Genomic DNA, 21,201 nt, shown 5'->3' with positions numbered 1-21,201 from the left:
AAATGTAATATGTATCTGCAAATATTCTTTTTTTCCATTCTGATATAATATTAACAGTAAAAAGAGAAATTGTTTGAATCGTTAAATCGAAACGTTTTAACGTGTATTTTTCAATGATATAATTATTATAGATATATTTATCATTATATGATGTTAGATTTCAATTATATGTTTTTCTTTTTATTTCTTTCTTTTTTGTAAACATATATGATGAAAATTGCACAAATCTTTGGATTTTGACAATTTGAATTATTCTATCTGATTTTGATACATGAAGTGTTAGCAAACAGAAAAAGATAATAATCGGGAAACGCGCAATCATTCTGAATATGTACAAGGAACTTATCCATATATCACAAAATAATTGTCGGAAATGAATTACAACACGTTGAATACGATATATATGTTAATAAGATACTTCTGAAAGCATCACTATAAATCAGAAAAATTTTGTAATAGATTGCAGCAAATTTACGATATGCGAGTCTTATTCGAATGGTGGTTTATCTTGAAATTTTAGGAAAATTATTTAAAAATATTGCATTTTTTTCTTATAATAAAATTGGCCAAAGTTTCGTTCTTTAAGAGATGATTATGCAAATCTATAGATTTTTAAGGATTTCTTTAATTTCACGATGTCTATCGGAATTTATCGCATTGAGCGAAAATATGGTAAATCGACGAGGTCGCCGCAAAGAATGTGAAATCTTCTTTTTCCTAAATCTGATCACGAACGAGAGCTACATCCATCTCAATGACCTCCGGCCACCACTGCGACGATACCACGATATTGTTCTTCGCTAAAACTAAAGTGACCGAGTGCCATTTACCTTTTACGTGCGAACCAGTGTACTTGAACAGTCAACAGAACAAACAAGAATTCGAAACGTTTATATAAAATTAAATTAAAATAAAAAATTGAAAGTTTTAAACGATCGATTAAAAAAGTGATCCTAATAATTAATCACGTGATTGCGAATTAGTGTGCGAAGATTGTAAACTGAGATTCCCCATCAAGAGACGATTAATTAAATTTTATAATTGACGGGACAAATTGAAAGTGAGCAATGATCTTCAAAATTTTACGCCGTAAAAAAATTTTCGATATTCTCAAAGTGCAACAGCAAGAATCGAAATACGTTTTAAAGAGACACGATTCGAAAAAAAATGAAGATTAAAACATAATTCTTACAATTAAAAATTTATTTTTCTGATTTCATATTGTTGTCCATATCGCAAATTTGAACAATTTTTTTAAAAGATACAATTAATTAATTAATTTTAATCTCTTTTTCTCTCCAATTTTTAATATAAATTTCAAGTGAGTAATAATCTCTAAATTAATCTTTCCTTACGTTTAACATTTTCAAAGCACGTTCATCTCGGTACTCGCCGAGAATTCATCGTTGGACTCGTTGCTATTTACGCGACTCAAATCGTCGATTATCGCGTCGGTCTTAATACAATATTCCATTCTCGATTTATTAATCACGATCGGTTAGTGCGTGACATCCGGCGCGGGGCTGTTGGACAAAAATTCATCAGGATGGTGGCCGAGCTAACTGACATTTCCACGGCGACAGTCGGTGGAAAAGCATCTCTGCATGCTGGTGGCATCTCGAAACAGCGCAAACGACCTAAATGGATTCAGACGGCGACGCGTGAACCGATCTACAGCGTCTTAGACAGTGACGATAGCGTAAAGAGTCTTCCTCCGGATGTCTATGGCAGGGTTGTGATAATCAGCGCAGTCAAGAACGAGCCGAGTCGCAAAGTCAACGCGGAAAATAAATCGCCATACGTCTGGCCATCATCTCGGAATAGAACGTCGCCGATTCTCGAGGTCGAGGACGAGAACACTCTCTACAGCGTGGTGAGAAAACCGAAGAAAGTACGACTGCCGGAGACATCATCCTCTGACGAGGAGACGATTCGACCCGTCGACCCGTGTCGCGATTCGACTCGGATCGAGGACACCGTTTCCAGCGAGAAGCGACAGCTGGATCCCGAAGACGTATCCAAGCGAGTCGAGGTAAGAAAGTGGCTCCTCCGCGACATACCCAGACAGCCTCTACCAGATCCGCCGAAGATGTTTTCCGATCGATCCGAGTACGAAAACCGCTGGTCAGATCAGGAGAACTCGGTGGCGCTGCCCCGAGGGGTGGTGGGTCTCGTCGGACCCTACAGAATTTACAAAAATCCTAACGAGAACAGAGAATATATGCTTCAAGAGGAGGAACTTGTTGAGGAGGTATTGGATTCTACGAGCGAAAAAGTGCAGCAAGAAGAGAATAAAAACGAGCATCGACAGAGGGCGAAATGGAAAATCAGGGAGGATGACGAGGAAACTTTAGTACCGGATATCCGAGATCTACCGAATCTAGAAGATTTTATAGAAATGAAGGACGATAAGAAGGAGAGTGATAATTGGAGAGACGAACAAGAATCGGTGATGAAGATGGAGAAAATGGAATGTGTAGAAAAGATTCTATCCGGTAAAGAGGAACGCGCGGTGGATGTACCAGATACGATATCCGCGGTCTCGATGACATCGATGAAGCAGAAATGGGGTGAGAAAATCTATCTTACGATGATTGAGTGAGATAATTGATTACGATGATTGATGGAGCCTTTTATAAATGAATAAGCTTGCTGTTTAGCAATTAGTAATGTATCTCACAATAAAATAATTTTATTCTTTAAACAACTTCTACCAGTCTGGAAACTAGTCTATAAATCATAATTGGAATATATTTATGAACATTGTGCATACACATATATGCAGGGCAATCTCTTCCCAAAAAAAGCTTTTGTAGCTTACCTCGAGAGCTTTTCAAAATACTATAATAAAGTATTTTTTTATCGGGTACTTTTCGAGTTATGACGCTTGAAATAATTTCTTAATTTTTACATAAACCATAAAATATCTAGTAAAATATTCATTTTTCGATTATCTTATCTTAATACTTATGATATTTTATGGTTTATGTAAAATTAAGAGATTATTTCAAGCCTTATAACTCGAAAAATACTCAATAAAAAATACTTTATTATAGTGTTTTGAAAAGCTCTCGAGATAAGCTACAAGAGCTTTTTTGGGGGGAGAGATTGCCCTGACACCCTGTATATGATAACACAATTAATTAAATATTTCGAAAACACTACAAAGGAACTTATTTAGAAACGTATTATTTTTTAAAAGCACGAGGCTATAACAATTTACTTCTATATATTTCTCTCTTTTTTCTTTTATAAAATCTTGATTTAATTATATTTAAAATTACATTCATGAATATAAATCGATATAAATCCAAAGAGTTATATGTTATATATCTTTAAATAAGAAATATCTTTATTATAAGTTTATAATTAAGATAGTTTCCATGAAAATGAATAAAAGTTAACTGATATTAAAATAACGTTTATGACAAGAGAGAGACGGTTCACTTTTAATGAAAGAATGTTCTCGCGAATTAAAATTAGCTAAAGTTTAATTAGTAAATTGCCATAATAATTCCCGTGATTTGATACGGCCATTCTTGTCATTTGCGAGCGATATCTACTTCACCAATGGATGTAAGCGCATCATAATCAGGCGCGGGAGATTATAAGTATCATGGCGTAAATGATAGCGACGTATAATTTGATAAAGTATGTCGTCTGTATTCGGTATGCAAAGCGACACGCGCATCTTACGGTATTGTCTGGCAAAAAGGACCCGAATAGCGGTAGATGGTACACCGGGTATGCATACGCATACGACGTCCTGATACGTGCGGAGTATAGTTCATGAGCCGACTATTGATAGGTCAATATTCGTTCGTTCAGTGGTTGCATTTCTATGCACCTGTTTGTCTATCCCGTCCACATTGTTCACGAACAACGTGAATTGTCTCGAGTCTAAGGTCTGTTTGTTATTCCTGCACTGACTGAACTAATTCAAAAAGTGTAATTATAAAAAAATTATAAAAATTAAGATTTTTCCAAATTTATAATACAAACATTTTCATAATTTATAATATTATTGATATTATTTTATTTATTTATTTTATTTTATTTAATATTGGACGCCATGTTACTCTTGCACTTCGAGCATTTTTTATTTCCTGCCTCTCAATTCTCGCTTGCACTGATTTAGTGCAAGTTCAGTTCTAGTTCAGTCTAGTGCAAGAATAAAAACGGAAATTCAAACTCAAATTAGATTTTATATAGGATCTATCGAGAACTCTTATGAAGAAAGGATAAACTAGGATGGCGTTCCAAAAATATATCGAAACATTGAGCTTTGATGAGGCTTTTAAAAGAGAATTTTAATGAATAAAATTTTAACGATGAATCATAGATTGAGTTTCTGAACTTCAGGGAATAAAATAACGAGAATATTCAGTGCGTCAAAAAAATAAACTCGATTGTTAATTTATTGATAACGTTATATTAACAAATATATCTGTCAAAATTGTTAATAAATTAATAATGGAATTTATTTTTTCGACATAGGAATATATTTGATTTGACTAAAGAATATATATATCGGAATTATTATATTCTTCTTTTGCTTAACAAACAGCGGTATATCCTTTATGATTCAATCTTTAGCATCGTTAAAAAATCAACGGTATTAACGGTTTTTGACGTTCTCCCTATGCCATTATTTGATTGTTCAGGAGTTAAAACGAGGCAGCGCGCACAAAAGCAGCTTTCTAGTCAAGTCCAGTTCGTTCTTGCTTTCTTTCGAGAGACCTTTCATTATATCTTTGTCCGATATGGTGCACTCTTTGGCATGGCCGCCGTAGAATCGCCGTGGTATATATCACACGAATCACGAGCGACTTTCACCATTTTTACACATCTTTTACCGTCCATGCCACATCGATATTTTATGATCGTGTGTCATCATCAGTTGTTAATACCATGACTCTTACTCTTTTTCGTGCTCGCGTCTCGCCGTTTGTTTCCTGGTTGACTGACCGAGCGTTCTTCTGCGAGCGATGCGTTGCGTTCGAGCGGATGTGAATTTACGTAGAGGAAATTAGAAAGCATGCATATAGCTATAAGTTATTCCATCGGAATTAGAATACACGAGCGTGATATAACGATTTCAAAGCTCAATGCCATTGTCTCTCTTGACCGCAAATCTCCGTAATTCTTTTACGACTCTGAGAAGCGTAAAAATCGAGCGAGCGGGAGAAAAGACCTCTATTATTCTTGCACATAACTTTTGAGGCCACTCCACCACGCCGCGAATCGTTTTCTCCTCCGTCGCAGAAAGAAAAAAAAACTTTGCTTTGGGAAAAGATACGATCGACGCGAGCACGAAAGCGAACAAAGGGATGAGATAATTTTAAACAATATACAGTATTATATAAGGATTTAGAAAATGAATTATTTATAAAAAGAGAATTAAAAAGAATTAATTTAGAGAGAATTAAAGAGGACTAATTTAGAAAATGAATTATTTATAAAAAAGAGAACTAAATTAAAAAGAAATTTCCGATATTTCACAATATCGAAAACGTGAATGTGTAGATTATATCATGTAATAATATCAAGTATTTCATTCAGATCTTGTCTAAGATGCACATTTAAAATTCTAATAAAAAAGAAAGGGACAAAAAGAGAGAATTAAATTTGATAGTTGTATAAATGTGAAATTTTGTAAAATTAAATAAGTCCGCCAATTATTTTCTATAAGCCATGAAAATATGAATTTAATTATGACTTTGTTTGAATGTTAGGGATAACTGATTAGGCATACATTTACTAGGCACTCAACTCTTCATTCATTAATTAGAAGCACATTGAAGAAGGATTTACATTACCATTCCTTCATTAGCAGCAGATATAGTCGGAATGAAAAATAATAAGGGTAAAAATACAAGAAATCTTTAACGGACAAATTGATTAATTGCCACAAAATTAAACGTATTTACAGAAGAAAATGATGCGAGTACTTCCTCTCAAATCACCGTAACTTACTTTCGTGTTCTACTCCAAGCAACACCGTGCCCTGACTCCATTAATCGTCGTGCAACATCAATCTGTCAGACATATGACGCCACCGTTACTGAAAGCCTCCTGACAGGCCTCAGTCACTGTTACACATAACCGATTCTCTGCAGTTAGATGATGCAGCTGCATCGCGAAACACCACCGCCGATCAGTACAGTTAACCACTTTTCTCGACACGCGGTGGTGGTGCATGGAACAAGACTTACAATCGCATCTGTGCGAAAATACGCACGCACACTCGCGCGAGAGTGCGTTTTACAACGCGCGGTCTTCTCTCCCGGATAACCATACGGTTTCGACTTTTCGACGCAGATGTTCTTTCGTCGAACAACTTACTGAGAATTTACCTGTGCGTGGATCATTATGAAAGTGCTGCCGTGAGGAATAACGATGTATACGCGGATACATTTGCCCGAACAAATTGATTTAGGCAGGACAAAGCCATCACAATAAAGAATCCTACGATATAAAAGAAAAAACTAGAATCAAGTTTTAGGGAAATTTTAGAAAAATTAAATTTTATTTTTGTTGTATCGTGGATATGTATAAAGATTTCTATTTTTGTCTCTATTAATTTGAATACAATTTATATATTAGATATAACATAAATGCGAAGTGTATAATATATAATTTTAAAAAGTATAATATAATCATATAATAAATATATTATTATAAAATATTATTATAAAATAAAAATTATAATTACTTAATTCATAATGTTTCCATTAACTTGTGAAGCATGCAAGGTATGCCCGAAATATTTTTTATCACGTTTTACTTTGTTTACGCAATGATTCAGCAAACTTATATAGTCTTTTTTATATTTTATAAAACGGAATAACATTCCAGGCAATATCATATTCTCCTGTAATGTGTTTCGCAGTTTTTACGTTATTAAAATTCTTCGATTAAACGTAACTTCCGTTTTAGGAATTCAAGTTTAAATCTTCAACTTGTAAACAATCCCGTTAGAACATAATCAAGCTGTCGCACGTGTTCGTTTTTACCAGCTACAACTCTCATTGATGTGTCTTTCGCACAGCTCGTGCGAAGCGGCCAGTCCTGCCGTAATAATCTAAGTAAAAATAATGGAACGTGATCTCTGCTGTTCTGTCTCCATGTATGTTTCTTATTACGATTATTTTACTACGCTAATAAAATTTTCGCACGAAGAGATCTTACGCACTGTTCATCGTTAAAATCTACATATGAGTCATTTCCTAGATGTGACATGTGATTTAATCGCACAATTTTTTGCGATCCCTATCTTCGTATTTTCACGTCTCATATAAGCTAGCTGTATGTTTTATTTATTAGCAACTGGTATTTACGTATCACATTGCCATTGCACATCTGTTACCTGAATATATCAGATCGACGATATATATGATTTGATATATTGAAAACTTGCTGCAATTTTTATACGTGAATGATAAATATTATTTATTTATATAGTCTTTCATAAATCTCATCTTCCAAATAGATTTTATAGTTATTTCACTAATAAAATAATAATATTTCGATTTTTACATCTTATTGTTAGTTGATTATCGAGCAAATAAAATATAAATGTCTTCATCGATTTATATTATAATATCTGCCCATATTTCACAATATTATTTCTTGAGGAGAATTTATTATTACAAGAAGAAATGCGCGCGTGCGCGCAGTTTGCATAGACAGTTTAGATTTGCAAATGTTGCATTCTTAAAGAAAGATAAATACCAATTTATTGGCTGGCCATCACGCACCTGCTTGCATTAGAATACACATGCGGAATGATAATTTATCAGTCGGCGAATGATCGTTGATATACGTCGTTTAAGCTTTATAGACGCTCCATAAATAATAAAGGTATGTATAAGCTAATCATACAACACGCACATTCTTCTTATCTCTGTGATTTTTTCGAGTAAACTTTTGCGGTTATAGATTATGTTGAATGAATCAAGGATGCTCCAGGATGTGAGAATCATGTATCATTATACATGTATCATTATACGAACCACATTCGAAATTTAAGTTCATATTGTTTTAAAAAAAAGTACGCAAATGTATAAACGTAACTATTTTATTCTGACTATTATATTCTATTCTATTAAACAAAAGAATATTTTGCTTGTTTTTAAGAAAAGTTATTCAAATTCGTTCTCAACAAAGTAATAAATAAACAAAAAAAATTAATTATCTTCTTATAAAATGAATAATTGCAAGAAAAAATGATAAAACAATAATGATAACAAAATAATGATAATAATGATAATAATAATATTAATAATATTAACAATAATGACAATAATGATAATAATATTAATAATTATTTTATCAATCAAGCAGTTAACACAAATAATATAAGAGTTTATTATTTAATATATTAATTAAAATTTATAATAAATTACAAATATTTGATTCACATAAATTAAAAACGGTAGTGATGAACACACTTACATACAAAATACATATGAATAGCGTGAAAGCAGGTACCGACCATTCAAAGTAGTTCGACATCAAGTGACGTCGTTTTATTGAAACTTTCATCAAATTTCCCACTCTCCGTTCAATTTCACGTTTCTACATGAAAGATATTCAATCTCATACAAAATTTAATTGTGACCACATACATATCTTAATTTCTGGCTTGCCAATCTTTTTCATGAAATTCGCATACTTTATTAATCCTTCTCCATTAATGATTCATGATTATACTAATTTGATATTATTCCAAACTCCTTCCAAATAGGTTACTCAATAATGAATTCCATTCATTTCGCGATAAGCTTTTAGAAGAAAAGAAAACGATAAAAGACGCCAAATATTTCCTGTGATGTAAAACATGTGGCGTAAAACAAAGTAATTAGAGACGCTAATGGGTGGCGGTAAAGAAAAAAAAAAACGAATACAAGCGCATCAATCGTGAATTCCAATTGTATACTAAAAATAGTACAATGCGCGCTAATTAGACATTACCTATAATGACTCGCGCAAATGTGCAAAAAAAAGCGTGTTTTCATAAATAGTGTCGCACATGTGAATGTAGGACGACGAAAGTAGAACGACAAAAGAAAATTTATGAAATTTGGTTTGAAGAAACAGTTTCTCTCTCTTTTTATAGACGATTGTATATCTCTCATTTTTTGATATACGAAACACATTTGCTAAAATCAAAATAATCATATTTCTAATTAATTTTTCAATTTATATAATTTTCAATTTATATAATTATTTAAAAATACTTAATATCTAGACAATGTCAATATAATGTAAAAATATCAATATATTAAAACATTAATACTTAATTAATAATAAAATCATACAAATGGGCATATGTATAAATAATATAAAAAATTAATATAAATTGAAAAAAAAGTTTTTAAACAATTAAATTTTCGTTAACAAGAAAAAATCAATTTTTAATTATTAAAATATGCTCCGAGGCATCATAAAAAATCTCGAGATCGGCAAAGTATAATTTTTCTTCATCATTTCAAGATCTATAACTTAATAATTTCAACTTTTCGAGCAAAAAAGACATCGCATGGTAACAATAGCATCATCATTATTGCATCAATTCAAAACCGATCGATTACTCGGATATGCATCGATCCTTGCCGTGTCGCGCGAGAAAAATGCAAATATCAGCATCTTTCTTCTTTACCCTGGCTACTGTCAGCCAGAATTGACAGATAATGAGCAGACATTATACGCGGAATCGCTGTTAAACGTCAAAGAACCGACGAACGTTATGTATCGCTAATGGACCGACACTATCGCGCATTATCATTATCCAACATCGATGATTCGCAGATGTCAGGTGATGATAGTTGCTAGTGTGGTACTTCTTCTTCTCCTCGTAGCTGACCATAACAAGCTAGCCTATTACCTATTACTATTACCTATTAATCGCGGTAGTGGCGGCGGCGCCGATTAAACGGATCATTATGGTAGCGACAAATTAATCCCGGCGATTTGCCTGGACTGCTGCGCATCGGGGGCGCATCGTCTAACACCCATCGTAGATAATCGTCGTTCAGATAATATTTCTCGTGCACGAACAAACCATTTAACCTTTCGAACGGGTCGTTCCAGCACACCAGGTCAACAATTAACCTCCGCCCTCGAAACGATGTTATCGGCGCATATTAACCGTAATTAACGTTTCCACACGGAAAATGAAACATGAGAATTTCGAGAGGAATTTGTTGAATATCCGGTTATTAATTTGTAATGATATAGACACGATCCTTTAGTTTCATTCGAGATTAGATTAATAGCTTATATTGTGTATATATCAACCACACATTACAATCTATATGTGAATTATTAATAATATTTATACTTTAATTAATTATCCGGTTATCACATATCATCACATATTTTATTACTTGTTATGTACTTTACATATAATAAATATTGAACTGTAGGTGTAGCGTGCATTAATTAAAGTTACATTTAAATCAAAATTTATTTAAATTGAAAAACAATTATATTTTTTATTGTTATAATAATTATATAATAATTTTATTAATTAATTTTAATAATAAAAATATAATTAATTTAAAGAATCATATAATTGTTAAAATAAGGCTATTTTATGCAAAATATAACAGAAATTTTCCTTTTTAATAAATTATATGTTATTATATAATATTATATATATTTTTTTTAACTCGATGCCATTCTTTGATTGATTAACTTTGACTTAATTGTTCATACTTTAGAAAGAAAAAGAATAATACCGATAAACAGCTGCAACTAAACAGGTTTTAACATAATTTTAGAGCACGACTCTTAAAAAATAGATCCTTTCTCTCTTTTTCTTCCTTAATATATTCTAATATATTCAACAAGAAAACTGGTACAACATGTCCGTGTCAAGTTCTTGCTCTCGCACCGGTCTTTCTCACTTCGCTCGCAATATTTTACCTAAAATACCCGCATCAAATCGTTTCCATCAAACGCATCGAATCGCGAGGGTAATCGTAAGTGAGTCATGAGAATAGCGGAATCCTTCTTCTACAACCGTTCGATTTCGAGGGCGACGTGTAACGTAGCTCCCCCGAAGCGTCCGCTCGTAGGCATCCTTGCTCGATAGTAAGATAAGAGCAAAAGAGCTTGTATGGCCGAGCATATTGACGGATGTTGGGAAACGAGGCTACGAGAAAATCGCATCATCACGGTCATCATCCAACCACCACCACCTGCCGCCGTTCGATATCCCCGAAAGAGTCGATGCTCCTTCGAGAGCTCGGCCGAGTTACCCGCGAAGTACCACTTGGTGTCGCGTTATCGTCACGTGCACTTCTCGTCATCTGTCATTCGGGTGCAGCGTTTTCGCGAGATCCAAGTGATGGACGGCGACGTCGCCGACGACCCGTCGCGACGATAGTCTCCCGGTGACAAATATATGGACGTCAGGTAAATCTTGTATAAACACCTTCGGATTCGAACAAGATCTGCCGGATTTTTTATTAAAAAAAAAAGATAGTTTTCTCTTTCGAATAATATTATTTATAGATTTTAGATGTTTAGTTTTAGAATATTAAATTTAATATTTTATTTTTACATTCTCTCCTTTTCTTTTATTTTAATTACGTGATGTTACATTTTATCAGTCTTATTTCCATATTAATTTATTACTTGATTTCTAAGCTTCTTGCGTCAGGTTGAATGAGCAAAAAATCGATCATTTCTTTCAAAAAATAATTTTCTAAATTAAATTAAGATAAAAGCCTTGTTCTCCTTTTCACAACTGTAGTCGATCATGACTTTTAAAATTCGTAAATATAGAAGTGTTTTCTTTGAAATATAATTGATTTAGGACTGGCATATTCTCCTTCTCCTTCCCTAAATTATTTATAGAATAAACATGATGAACTAAGGTATTTATCACTGCGAAGTACTATTTCTTGGTTCGTACTTCAAATACCGATGCTTAGATTTGACACGGATGTACCGTAAGGTAGATCCGCAAACATCGTATCTAACTGTTCCTTTTGATACGTTCAAGTTTTATTTCCGATCAATTTTAAATCTGTCTATGCAAAAACAACGCCTGTTATAACTTCGTTATAACTTTACCATTTCGTTATAACTTCGTTATAACTCTACCATACATATAACATCTATTGAAATCCTAAATTACACTCAAATTAAAATAAGTGTGAAGTTAAGATACGATCTTTTATCTTTATTAGAATACACAGCAAATCAAACGCAATCAAATAATTCTCGAATGCCATATGGCCGTATCTATCGATGCGATATATATCTCGAGGAAGTTCGTAAGTGAAAAACGTGAACTCTTCACTATTGACGAACCGACGAAGAAGAAAAATTTGTGCAATTGACTCGTAATTTATCACAAGTGCATAGCAAATAGTAGTTTGCCGCATGATGATATTAATTTCACCGATTCCATGAAATTAAATTCGTATTCCATATTTATATCTCATCTATTAAATTTGAGGCATATATTTTTCATTAAATTAAAATTTATCGCGTAATTTTATGTAGTATAAGATTGTCGATAAATTGACTTAATACAACACTTGTACATAATTTTTGCATTTACGTTGCTTTCTCTTAGAAAAGACAGCTCTTCTAGCTTCAAAAATGCATGCTACATGTATATAAATTAAATTATATGGATTTATAAAAAATTCCAATTATTTTGTGCACATTTTGCTTATTTTCCAATAATAACAATTTATTAAATAAACTTGTAAATAAACTATTTGAAAATATTTTCCCATACCTATACGGGATACTTTATATATCATCGTCGTTGAACAGACGGAGCTTTCATAAGGAATCTTCTTCTCTATCCCTCTTCTTTCGCGCCCGCAGTAAGATCTTATCAAGTACAACACGTTTAAGTAAGATCTTGTCGAGTACTCGCGGTACCTCCAAGTCCAAGGACCTTTCACCTCTTCAATTTCTTCAACGTCTTTTGTAGTGGCATTCGCTGGCGCTCCATCATCGCGTCATCCGCGAATCAAGCACATGTCTCCATCCTGAGATACGCGATGATCTTTCAAGTTCGTTAATCGCGCCGACGAGCGACACGCACTGCCAGCTGTCGCGCGCGTTGACTCTTGACTCGCGTGACTTCTCGTACTTCTCGCTCTCATGCAATTTGTATTACGTACAATCGGAGAGAATTCCGCGCGCGTAAGAGGACGTAGAGTCGATTTTATCATGGAAGTTTAGTTGCATCGCATCTCGAGGATCGCGGATCCACGTTCGCCGAAGTAACGGAACGGCATCGAAAAGAAACGCTTATTATCGATCTCGAGAGTACAACCATCACTTACGAGTTTTATTGTCCTGTTCGTTACGGATCGTCGTGTCCATGTCGATCGCCATGTCCATGTAGGTCGTCAAAAGCGTTGTTCGTTTACAACTTAGCCTCGATACTCGACTGCTTTCTTAAGCAATTCATTATTGTTCGTGTAAAAGCGATCCCTCTAAAATTGCCGCTGAAAGGATATCGTAATTCTTTGTGCTTCATTAAGAATAGTAAAGTATCTATCTCGAGAATGAGCAGTACATTTGCAAAGTACATTCGTCTTCCACTCGACTTAAAAGACAGAGGAAAAATTGAGGCTAATGACAGAATTCAGCTTAAGAGCTATTTTGAAATATCATTATTCGGCATCTGAAATATTAATAAACTGCAACACACAGGTGTTACGGTTCATAACGAATGAAATTTAATCATTATTCGCAAGTAGCGTTAAAAAGAATTATCAGAAAATATTGCATTACATAGAAATCTTGTACAAGTATCAGTTTTTAAATATTAAATACAGAGTAAGTAATTATATCAAGAGTGATATTGAAATCATTTAAGTAAAATCTAATTATTTAATTGTATAATTAATAGTTATACATGTTATAAATTCGTTAAAAAATCATATAGTATCTCGACTTAGTAATTAAGATCAAATTATAAAAATCATTGATGACTTTTCGCTTAATTTGCCCTAAAATCTAAACTATTTTAATTACTCTCTTTGCGTCTAATATTTTAATAGATAAAATTTAAAATATAAATTTTAGAGAATTTTTATAAAATTTTAAATTTTAAATAATTTATTATAAAACTTCAAATAAATAAACTTCATAATTCATTACATCGAATCGATGAATAAAATCTGTCGCGGTGATGGATATTTTGCAGTGAGATGAATTCAATGCGTAGAAAAAAATTGCGTTAGCGCGACTGACGATGAGATAAAATCCAAGTGCGATAAAAAATCTACTGGTTTCGCCGTCATTAATTACACGGCATTACACTCGCGGTAATTGCCAGCTATTTAACGCGCCGAAGAGCCGAACTTTTACTAGAAGAAGATTGCGCACGTTTTCTGACGGCCGCAATAGCGGAACAACTATCATTGTAGCACCTAGCTATGCAATGAGCATCGCGAATGCACACCGTGATGCTTTATTAAAAGACGTAGTATTATAGCAAAACCGCTATTAAGCAAACTCACGCCAGCTGTCTTAATTATTTTGATGCACAAGGCGTTTTTCTCTGCGCGTCTGTCATCATTGCTCGATTGTGTGGCGACTAATATATATGACAACTGATGAACAAATCAGCTGTTATGAGAAAAACAGCTTGTGAAAAGAATAATATTTTTACGTCTAACAAAACGAGCGGCAATAAATTAAACGAACGAATTTAATTTCTTTATTTAACAGGAGTGCAAATAAGTTTTTTATTGCTAATAAAATTCAATTCCATCATATATTATAACAGTCTACCATGACCGACAATCCGAAAAGAAAAAGAAATCGAGTTACAAAGTTTATATCACGATATAAAAAAGTTGAAAATTAAGTCCTTTCTTTGTTGATTAATCTCAATTTATGATAATTAAAACTGCTGCAAAGTTATGGCGCTTTTCGACTCGTGATTTAATCCAATTGCTCAAAATTTATGCAATAAAGAAAGAAAAAATATGCTATCTCGAATTTCTATTCCAACATCGTGTTAGTGGATTAACGCTCCTATTCCTTTACTTGGAGTTATTGAATTATGACGTCAAAAGCAAAAAACATATAAATGTTTTTTTCTCGCGAATATTTATTAATCCACGAATCTCCAAAAGAGAGAGTCTTCAATTTACTTTATTAATACATATTGTTGAACGCGACGTACGAGAGAGTTGATTTATTACAATATATTTCGCGACAAAAAAATTCACCTGATTTCTCGCGCATCCATCATTATAATTCAATACTGCAGTGAGCGATCGAGAAAATCTTAATTGGAGATTAATGTAAATATCAATACTATATTATGCAGATATTAAATCCATATAAAATGGGACTCTCTCTCGTTTCACGTTCGAAATGAGTGCACAAATGAGGTAGCACGTGTTGAACGCGGCGATTCTTCGATATAGACGGTTTACAAGCCAGCAGAGAGATCTATAAATCCGTGAGTTCTCTTAACGCCGCGGGCATTATCGCTGCAGAAATAAACGTATAAATTCTTCCAGCGAAAGTTACACACATTTCTCCGACGACCCGGCAGGCTAAAGAAAGAAAGTGGCAAGAATAAGCGAGGTTCCACTTTTCCGGTCGCTGCGTACGAGTCGAATGATATATAGGAACGCGCGTTTCTCATTAATCTGCTCCCTTTTTTTTCATAGCGAGCAATGAGCAGCACGACAAGGACAGCCTAAACGAGACCGGAAGTACAACGGGTGGCACCGTGGAGGGTGCTCCGAGCGGTGGCCCCTCGGGGTGCAGGACCAAGGACAAGAGCGACCCGCCACCCGCGCAACCATCCACCTCGTCGCCACCGGCGAGGTCCTTGGTCTCCAGGATCCTGGCGAGGGCGCGGTCGCCCGAGGATCTTTTAGATCATTCGGAACCTTAGTAAGATCGCAAACTATCACTGCTGTCATGTCGCATCTAAAGAGCGTTTTTATATCAAAATGTTTTTAACATTATCCTTTTTTATCTTAATTTTACATTTAATCGATTTTTTTAATTTTTTTTAATATCTTACTCGAGGTGCAAGTTTTTCAAAGAGTAATATACAGGGTGTCAGGGCAATTTCTCGCCAAAAAAAGCTCTTGTAGCTTACCTCGAGAGCTTTTCAAAATACTATAATAAAGTATTTTTTCATCGAGTACTTTTCGAGTTATGAGGCTTGAAATAATTTCTTAATTTTTACATAAACCATAAAATATTTAGTAAAATATTCATTTTTCGATTATCTTACCTTAATACTTTTATGTACAAAGTAACGAGAGGAATCAATTGGTGTAAAGAAAACACATAATTATCTCGAAAAAAATATGTAATTGTTAATTGCAAATTACATATTTTTTCTTCGAAACAATTATGTGTTTTCTTTACACCAATTGATTCCTCTCATTATTTTGTACATAAAAGTATTATAAAATAATCGAAAAATGAATATTAATGTAAAAATTAAGAAATTATTTCAAGCCTCATAACTCGAAAAGTACTCGATGAAAAAATACTTTATTATAGTGTTTTGAAAAGCTCTCGAGGTAAGCTACAAGAGCTTTTTTTGGCGAGAGATTGCCCTGACACCCTGTATATAAATCGTATTATACTATTTTCAAATATTAAAAAAATAATTAATGTTCATCTCCCTCTCGTCTATATTATTTTATTATAGCTCGCAATTATGGGTGGTCCTTTCGAACGTGTACGGCGAGCTGATCGTCGTTCTAACATTCGCGGTATGTTTGGCCGAGGTCATGGACACGCCTGTGCCTCTACTCAGTTTGCAAGTAAGTAATTCAACCTTGTCGACCCGTCTGGCTTCATAAATTAATTGCCATGGATTATCGCGGATACGCCGGATTTATCAGGAAAGCGAGTTCATTCTAGGATAACGTGCACGCGTCCGAGGTCTCGAAAGTAACGTTCGCGCTGTCGGACTTGGGATTATCGTACCGTTACTTCATACAATCGGGGGAAAGTCCGAGTACACGTGTCGAGATCGGGCGACCTTGAGCTAGAAACTCGAGGTTTGGGTCTTCCTGAAAATACATCCTTAGATTATATTACGAGATAGCGATTTGTTTAATTTTCTAGAACGGCATTCACATTTCACAGCAACTTTTTTCTTGTTCGTTACATTAAAAATATCTTTTAAAAATGTATATGCATTATTTTGAAAATATTTTAGTTATTTCATTAATTTTTATCATTTAAGAAAAGTTGATTTAATTAATAATTTGCCATAACATAGTTAATTATATTCTATATCTATTAATAAACTCTATTTTCAATCTGCAATTATAATCTTTTGAGAATTGCATCTTTATTTTAATATCTTAAAAATCTTGTTTGACGGAAAAGAGGAGACTCAGAGACTCATCATATCGCCGAAATTCCATAAGAAGTAATCAGAATTAAAAGCGGTAGGGGTTCGATATAAAGACAGAGGTATGTTAAATATTGTAACGACGTTCGTGATTGCATGCAATCGAATTGGAGTTTACAGGAGAGCTCTCATTCGCATAAAATTACGGACCAGCCACATAGATGAAACGGCACGTGGTCGGTTGACGAGCTTTAAGAACCGGATCGGTATAACGATCATTCCCGCGCGCGATTCTTGTTCAGGAGCATCCCGAATTATATACCTGGTACCTGGATTTTTGCATAAGGAGCGAATCCACCACGAGATAATTCCGTGATTTTCTTTCAGGGCATCTTCCTCATGTATCTCTACGTAGGCAGCATCGCTGTTATCATCGCTATCTACATATGGGTATTGATTGACAGCTGCGGCAGCTTGAGCCGCGGCGGTAACGGACTCGGTGATGCGGAACTCGGCGGCGCATCGCTTACCAGGTTCGGATCATTAAAACGAGCGCACATCTCCAGGGCCAGGACCGCACCGACCAGTTTTTACATACGTGTCGGCGCGCTCTGTAAGTGATACATGTTAATCCTCGCCAATCGACGAAAAAAGGACGATGGTGTTTCCTCACTGTACGATAATGAAGCTAAAATTTCCTTCAAATACTGATATTAAAATTTAAAAATTACTCTTTTACATTACAATTAAAATATAATAAAATATATAAAATATAAATATAATAAAATATATAAAATATAGATATAATAAAATATATAATAAAAAGATTATTAGATATTAAGATTCAATATGAATTTTTTAATTCATGTTTTGCTTGAAATATCCGTGTATTTAAAATTTAATATTTTATATGAAATTCTAATAATGTGGCTAAATTTCATTTAATTAGTTTACTTGTAAATTTCATTAATACGTGGTTTTTTCAGTGTTCGGTCTGGCGACGTTGGTGTTCAACGGTCTGGAGATGGCGATGCACACGATGATGCAGGGCGCCGAATGCTTGACCGATGTTGTCTTTGTGCATCCGGTGATGCACGGCCTGTTCACCTTCTTGCAGATGCACTTTCTCTTCGTAAATTCGCAGGCAAGCGTCGGTCTTACGTTAATTGCATTAAGCAGGGTGCTGAGCGTGCACAGTCGGACAATGCGTAAACGCGTTTCTTTGTTACGCTTCGATGCATTGACGACTGTGTATTATTATGTATATTAGATGTGTGAAACAAAGGCTTCTTCAAACTTTTTATGGAAATTTCAAACGAAATTTCTCACCGAAATATATATTTCCTTTCAGAGATTCTATATCCTTCAAGAGCTCACAATTTTATTTATATTTGAAAGAGAATAAATCCCCCAATTTCTATTTCTGTCTACATCCGTGTAGGTCCTTGTAGAACGTTTCGGTCTGGCAGCTCGATTCGGCTTTACTCATCTCGCAGCCACGAATGTCGCAGTCTGGGCACGTCTGGTGATTTGGGATTCCGCGCAAGAATGGACTTATTTTGTGCACCTGGCGCAACATGAACAGGAAACGTCCGTATCTCCTTTGAGTCTTCGAGGATTTCCCGGATCCTTGACCAGACAATCGCGGGATCTCATAGGTATTTATTCAATATTTTTAGTGGACGAATAAGTTTCTCGAGAGTAAATATTTCAAACTGTTTATTTTAGACGATTTATCGACGAGAGAAAGCACCTTCAAGCCCTATCAGCCTGTCTCGAACGAGCAAATCTCACAAGTAATCGCGCTGCAAGAATGCCTGAATACTAATACTCTAGGACAATTATGGACGTCAAGCATGCCCTTCCTGTATCCCTTTATCGTACAATTTAGGTATATATTGTATTTTCAACTCTTTGTGAGCTCTCGGCTAAATTTTTTAAATTTTAATTTATTAAATCAAGTTGACATAAATAATAATATTATATCAGAGAGAAATATTTTTTATTATGTTTTTAATTTGTAAAAATATTATTTTTTCATTACTGATAACTCTTATAATTTATTTAATTATCTTTTAGCCTGATCGCCGCCGCAGTGACCTTCGTGATGGGTCAGAACGTCGGCCGAAGTCGATTGACTAAACAAAAGTTCCACGGCAGTAAAGATTTAAGCGGCCACACTAGGGTAGGTTGCGACGGTTCCAGCAAAGGTCTTTTTCTGGGTATCCTTTGTATGGTTGCTGGCATCGTGGTGATACTCATCTTCCTCGTTGTGCGAGAGGATGAGAACTTCCCGTCCGCCACGTTATCCTGGCTCACTTGCGGCACCCTGATCGGTATATTAGCGTTGAGCAGCTTGATGACAGCCAGCGGTCTCGTGCAGGTGCGACAGATTTCAGTAGTGTCGCGTGCACCAGCTGCTCTGGATAGTCTTCTGTCGAATGTATCACTCTTCGGGGTGCAACTCTATTCTGTCTTCACTATCGTGGTGTGCGCCTGTTCGCTGGCTATATTGGATCACGAAACCGAAGACACGCGGGCCAGATACATTATGCTGCTGTCAACGTCGATTCTGCAGTTGGTGCAGTGCTTTGCACAGAGCACGTTGATCGCCGAGACGTCACGACGTTCGTGCATCACGCGCTTCCAGATGTTAGCTAAACCTGGCCGCCAGGTGATCACCTTCCTGCTCTTCAGCAATGCCGTTCTGTGGGCCTTCGATACCGTCATCACGCAGAACTGGCTGTCGCAGGAGCTGCAGCTTCGATTCTTCGGCGTGCTCGCCTGGGGCGTGTTGTCAAGAATCGGTCTGCCTCTCCTGATCTTCTATAGATTTCACAGTTGCGTGTTGTTGCTCGAGGCGTGGAACAAGTGCTACAGAACGCCGCGAGGAGAACATCCTCTCAACTGACAACGCGGAATCTCACGTCGACTTTCGTGCAGGTTCGTCAGTGCAGCATCAGTTATACCGTACAATATTAGAGCAATTTTAAGATTCCTTTAATTTTATTATCATCATACTTTATTATAATTCTTTCCAAAAATATTGTTATATGTCTTCATGAATTTTTAATATTCTTTGGAAATTTTTTAATGCCTCTTAATTATTTCGCTATTAATAATAATATAATAATAATGATATCGTTGGTAAATATATTAGTAATTTACATATTAATTTATGTATGAAACACGTCTTGATGACAGACTGCATCATCCTGGCTTGAAGGGTTCTCATTATCCCGGAAGATTACTGAAACCGTCGATGGACAGCGGATACGTTTACAAGCGGCCGCTGTATCCGAATTCGCTGTCATTGGACGCGATACACCTTCTACCTTACGTGGATAGCGCGAGCTGGCTGTACTTGGACCCAAATCCTGTTTTTCCCTATCGCCTACCGAGTCTGGAGTGCGACGCGTTGTTAGCGTCCGAACAGCATCATCACCACCATCATTATCACCCTCATCGTCATCATCATCATCACCGTCACCGGCAAAGAAAACACCGTCGAGTACTGAGCGATCCCGGAGGATGGAACGCCGGTACTCGGTTGGATACGACGCGACATCGGCGAGTACTTAGCAGCGCCGGCGCCGATCTTATACAAGCGTCGATAGACGAGGCCAATGAAGATAATCTGTCGCCCGAGGAGGAGACAAGAGCGTCGACCTTCAGAAAAGTGCCATGGCACCCCAATTTGCATATGCTCAAGATTAGGAGAACATAGCGTTATTTATACGATGGAAATGAATAAGAATGTATAAAAGATTGTAAAGATTTTAAAGTTCTGGTCTTCTTTGGAGTTTTATGTCACTTGGAACTGAATTGTTATAAAGAATAAGTGAACAATGCACGTTGATGATATACCG

The 21,201-nt window shown here is 35.3% G+C and overlaps 1 protein-coding gene across 1 annotated transcript; it reads left to right on the top strand.

Annotated features, from left to right (window-relative positions):
- The first annotated feature begins 398 nt into the window (after window positions 1-398).
- LOC145959629 (proton channel OtopLc) lies at window positions 399-20,665 on the top strand. Its single transcript, XM_083078652.1, has 9 exons — window positions 399-2,570; window positions 15,675-15,903; window positions 16,679-16,793; window positions 17,720-17,945; window positions 18,319-18,476; window positions 18,774-18,990; window positions 19,061-19,223; window positions 19,412-20,275; window positions 20,537-20,665. Exons 1-8 carry the CDS (start codon window positions 1,547-1,549, stop codon window positions 20,241-20,243), a joined length of 2,964 nt encoding a protein of 987 aa, XP_082934778.1. The 5' UTR covers window positions 399-1,546; the 3' UTR covers window positions 20,244-20,275; window positions 20,537-20,665.
- Window positions 20,666-21,201: the final 536 nt, after the last annotated feature.

This window comes from Camponotus vicinus, unplaced genomic scaffold (genome assembly GCF_025532165.1).
Source record: "Camponotus vicinus isolate PSW18456_S1 unplaced genomic scaffold, iyCamVici1.0 SCAF_1, whole genome shotgun sequence".
Lineage (NCBI taxonomy): Eukaryota > Metazoa > Arthropoda > Insecta > Hymenoptera > Formicidae > Camponotus > Camponotus vicinus.
Note: the sequence above shows the minus strand (reverse complement) of the source record. Positions and strands in the feature narration are given on the sequence as shown.

Excerpts from the sequence above, each read along its gene's own strand:
- LOC145959629 (XM_083078652.1), top strand. The coding sequence starts at position 1,547 with ATGGTGGCCGAGCTAACTGACATTTCCACGGCGACAGTCGGTGGAAAA. Across the intron at positions 2,571-15,674 it reads ATCGATGAAGCAGAAATGGG|CGAGCAATGAGCAGCACGAC; the intron begins GTGAGAAAATCT and ends TTTTTTTCATAG. Across the intron at positions 18,991-19,060 it reads ACAATCGCGGGATCTCATAG|ACGATTTATCGACGAGAGAA; the intron begins GTATTTATTCAA and ends TGTTTATTTTAG.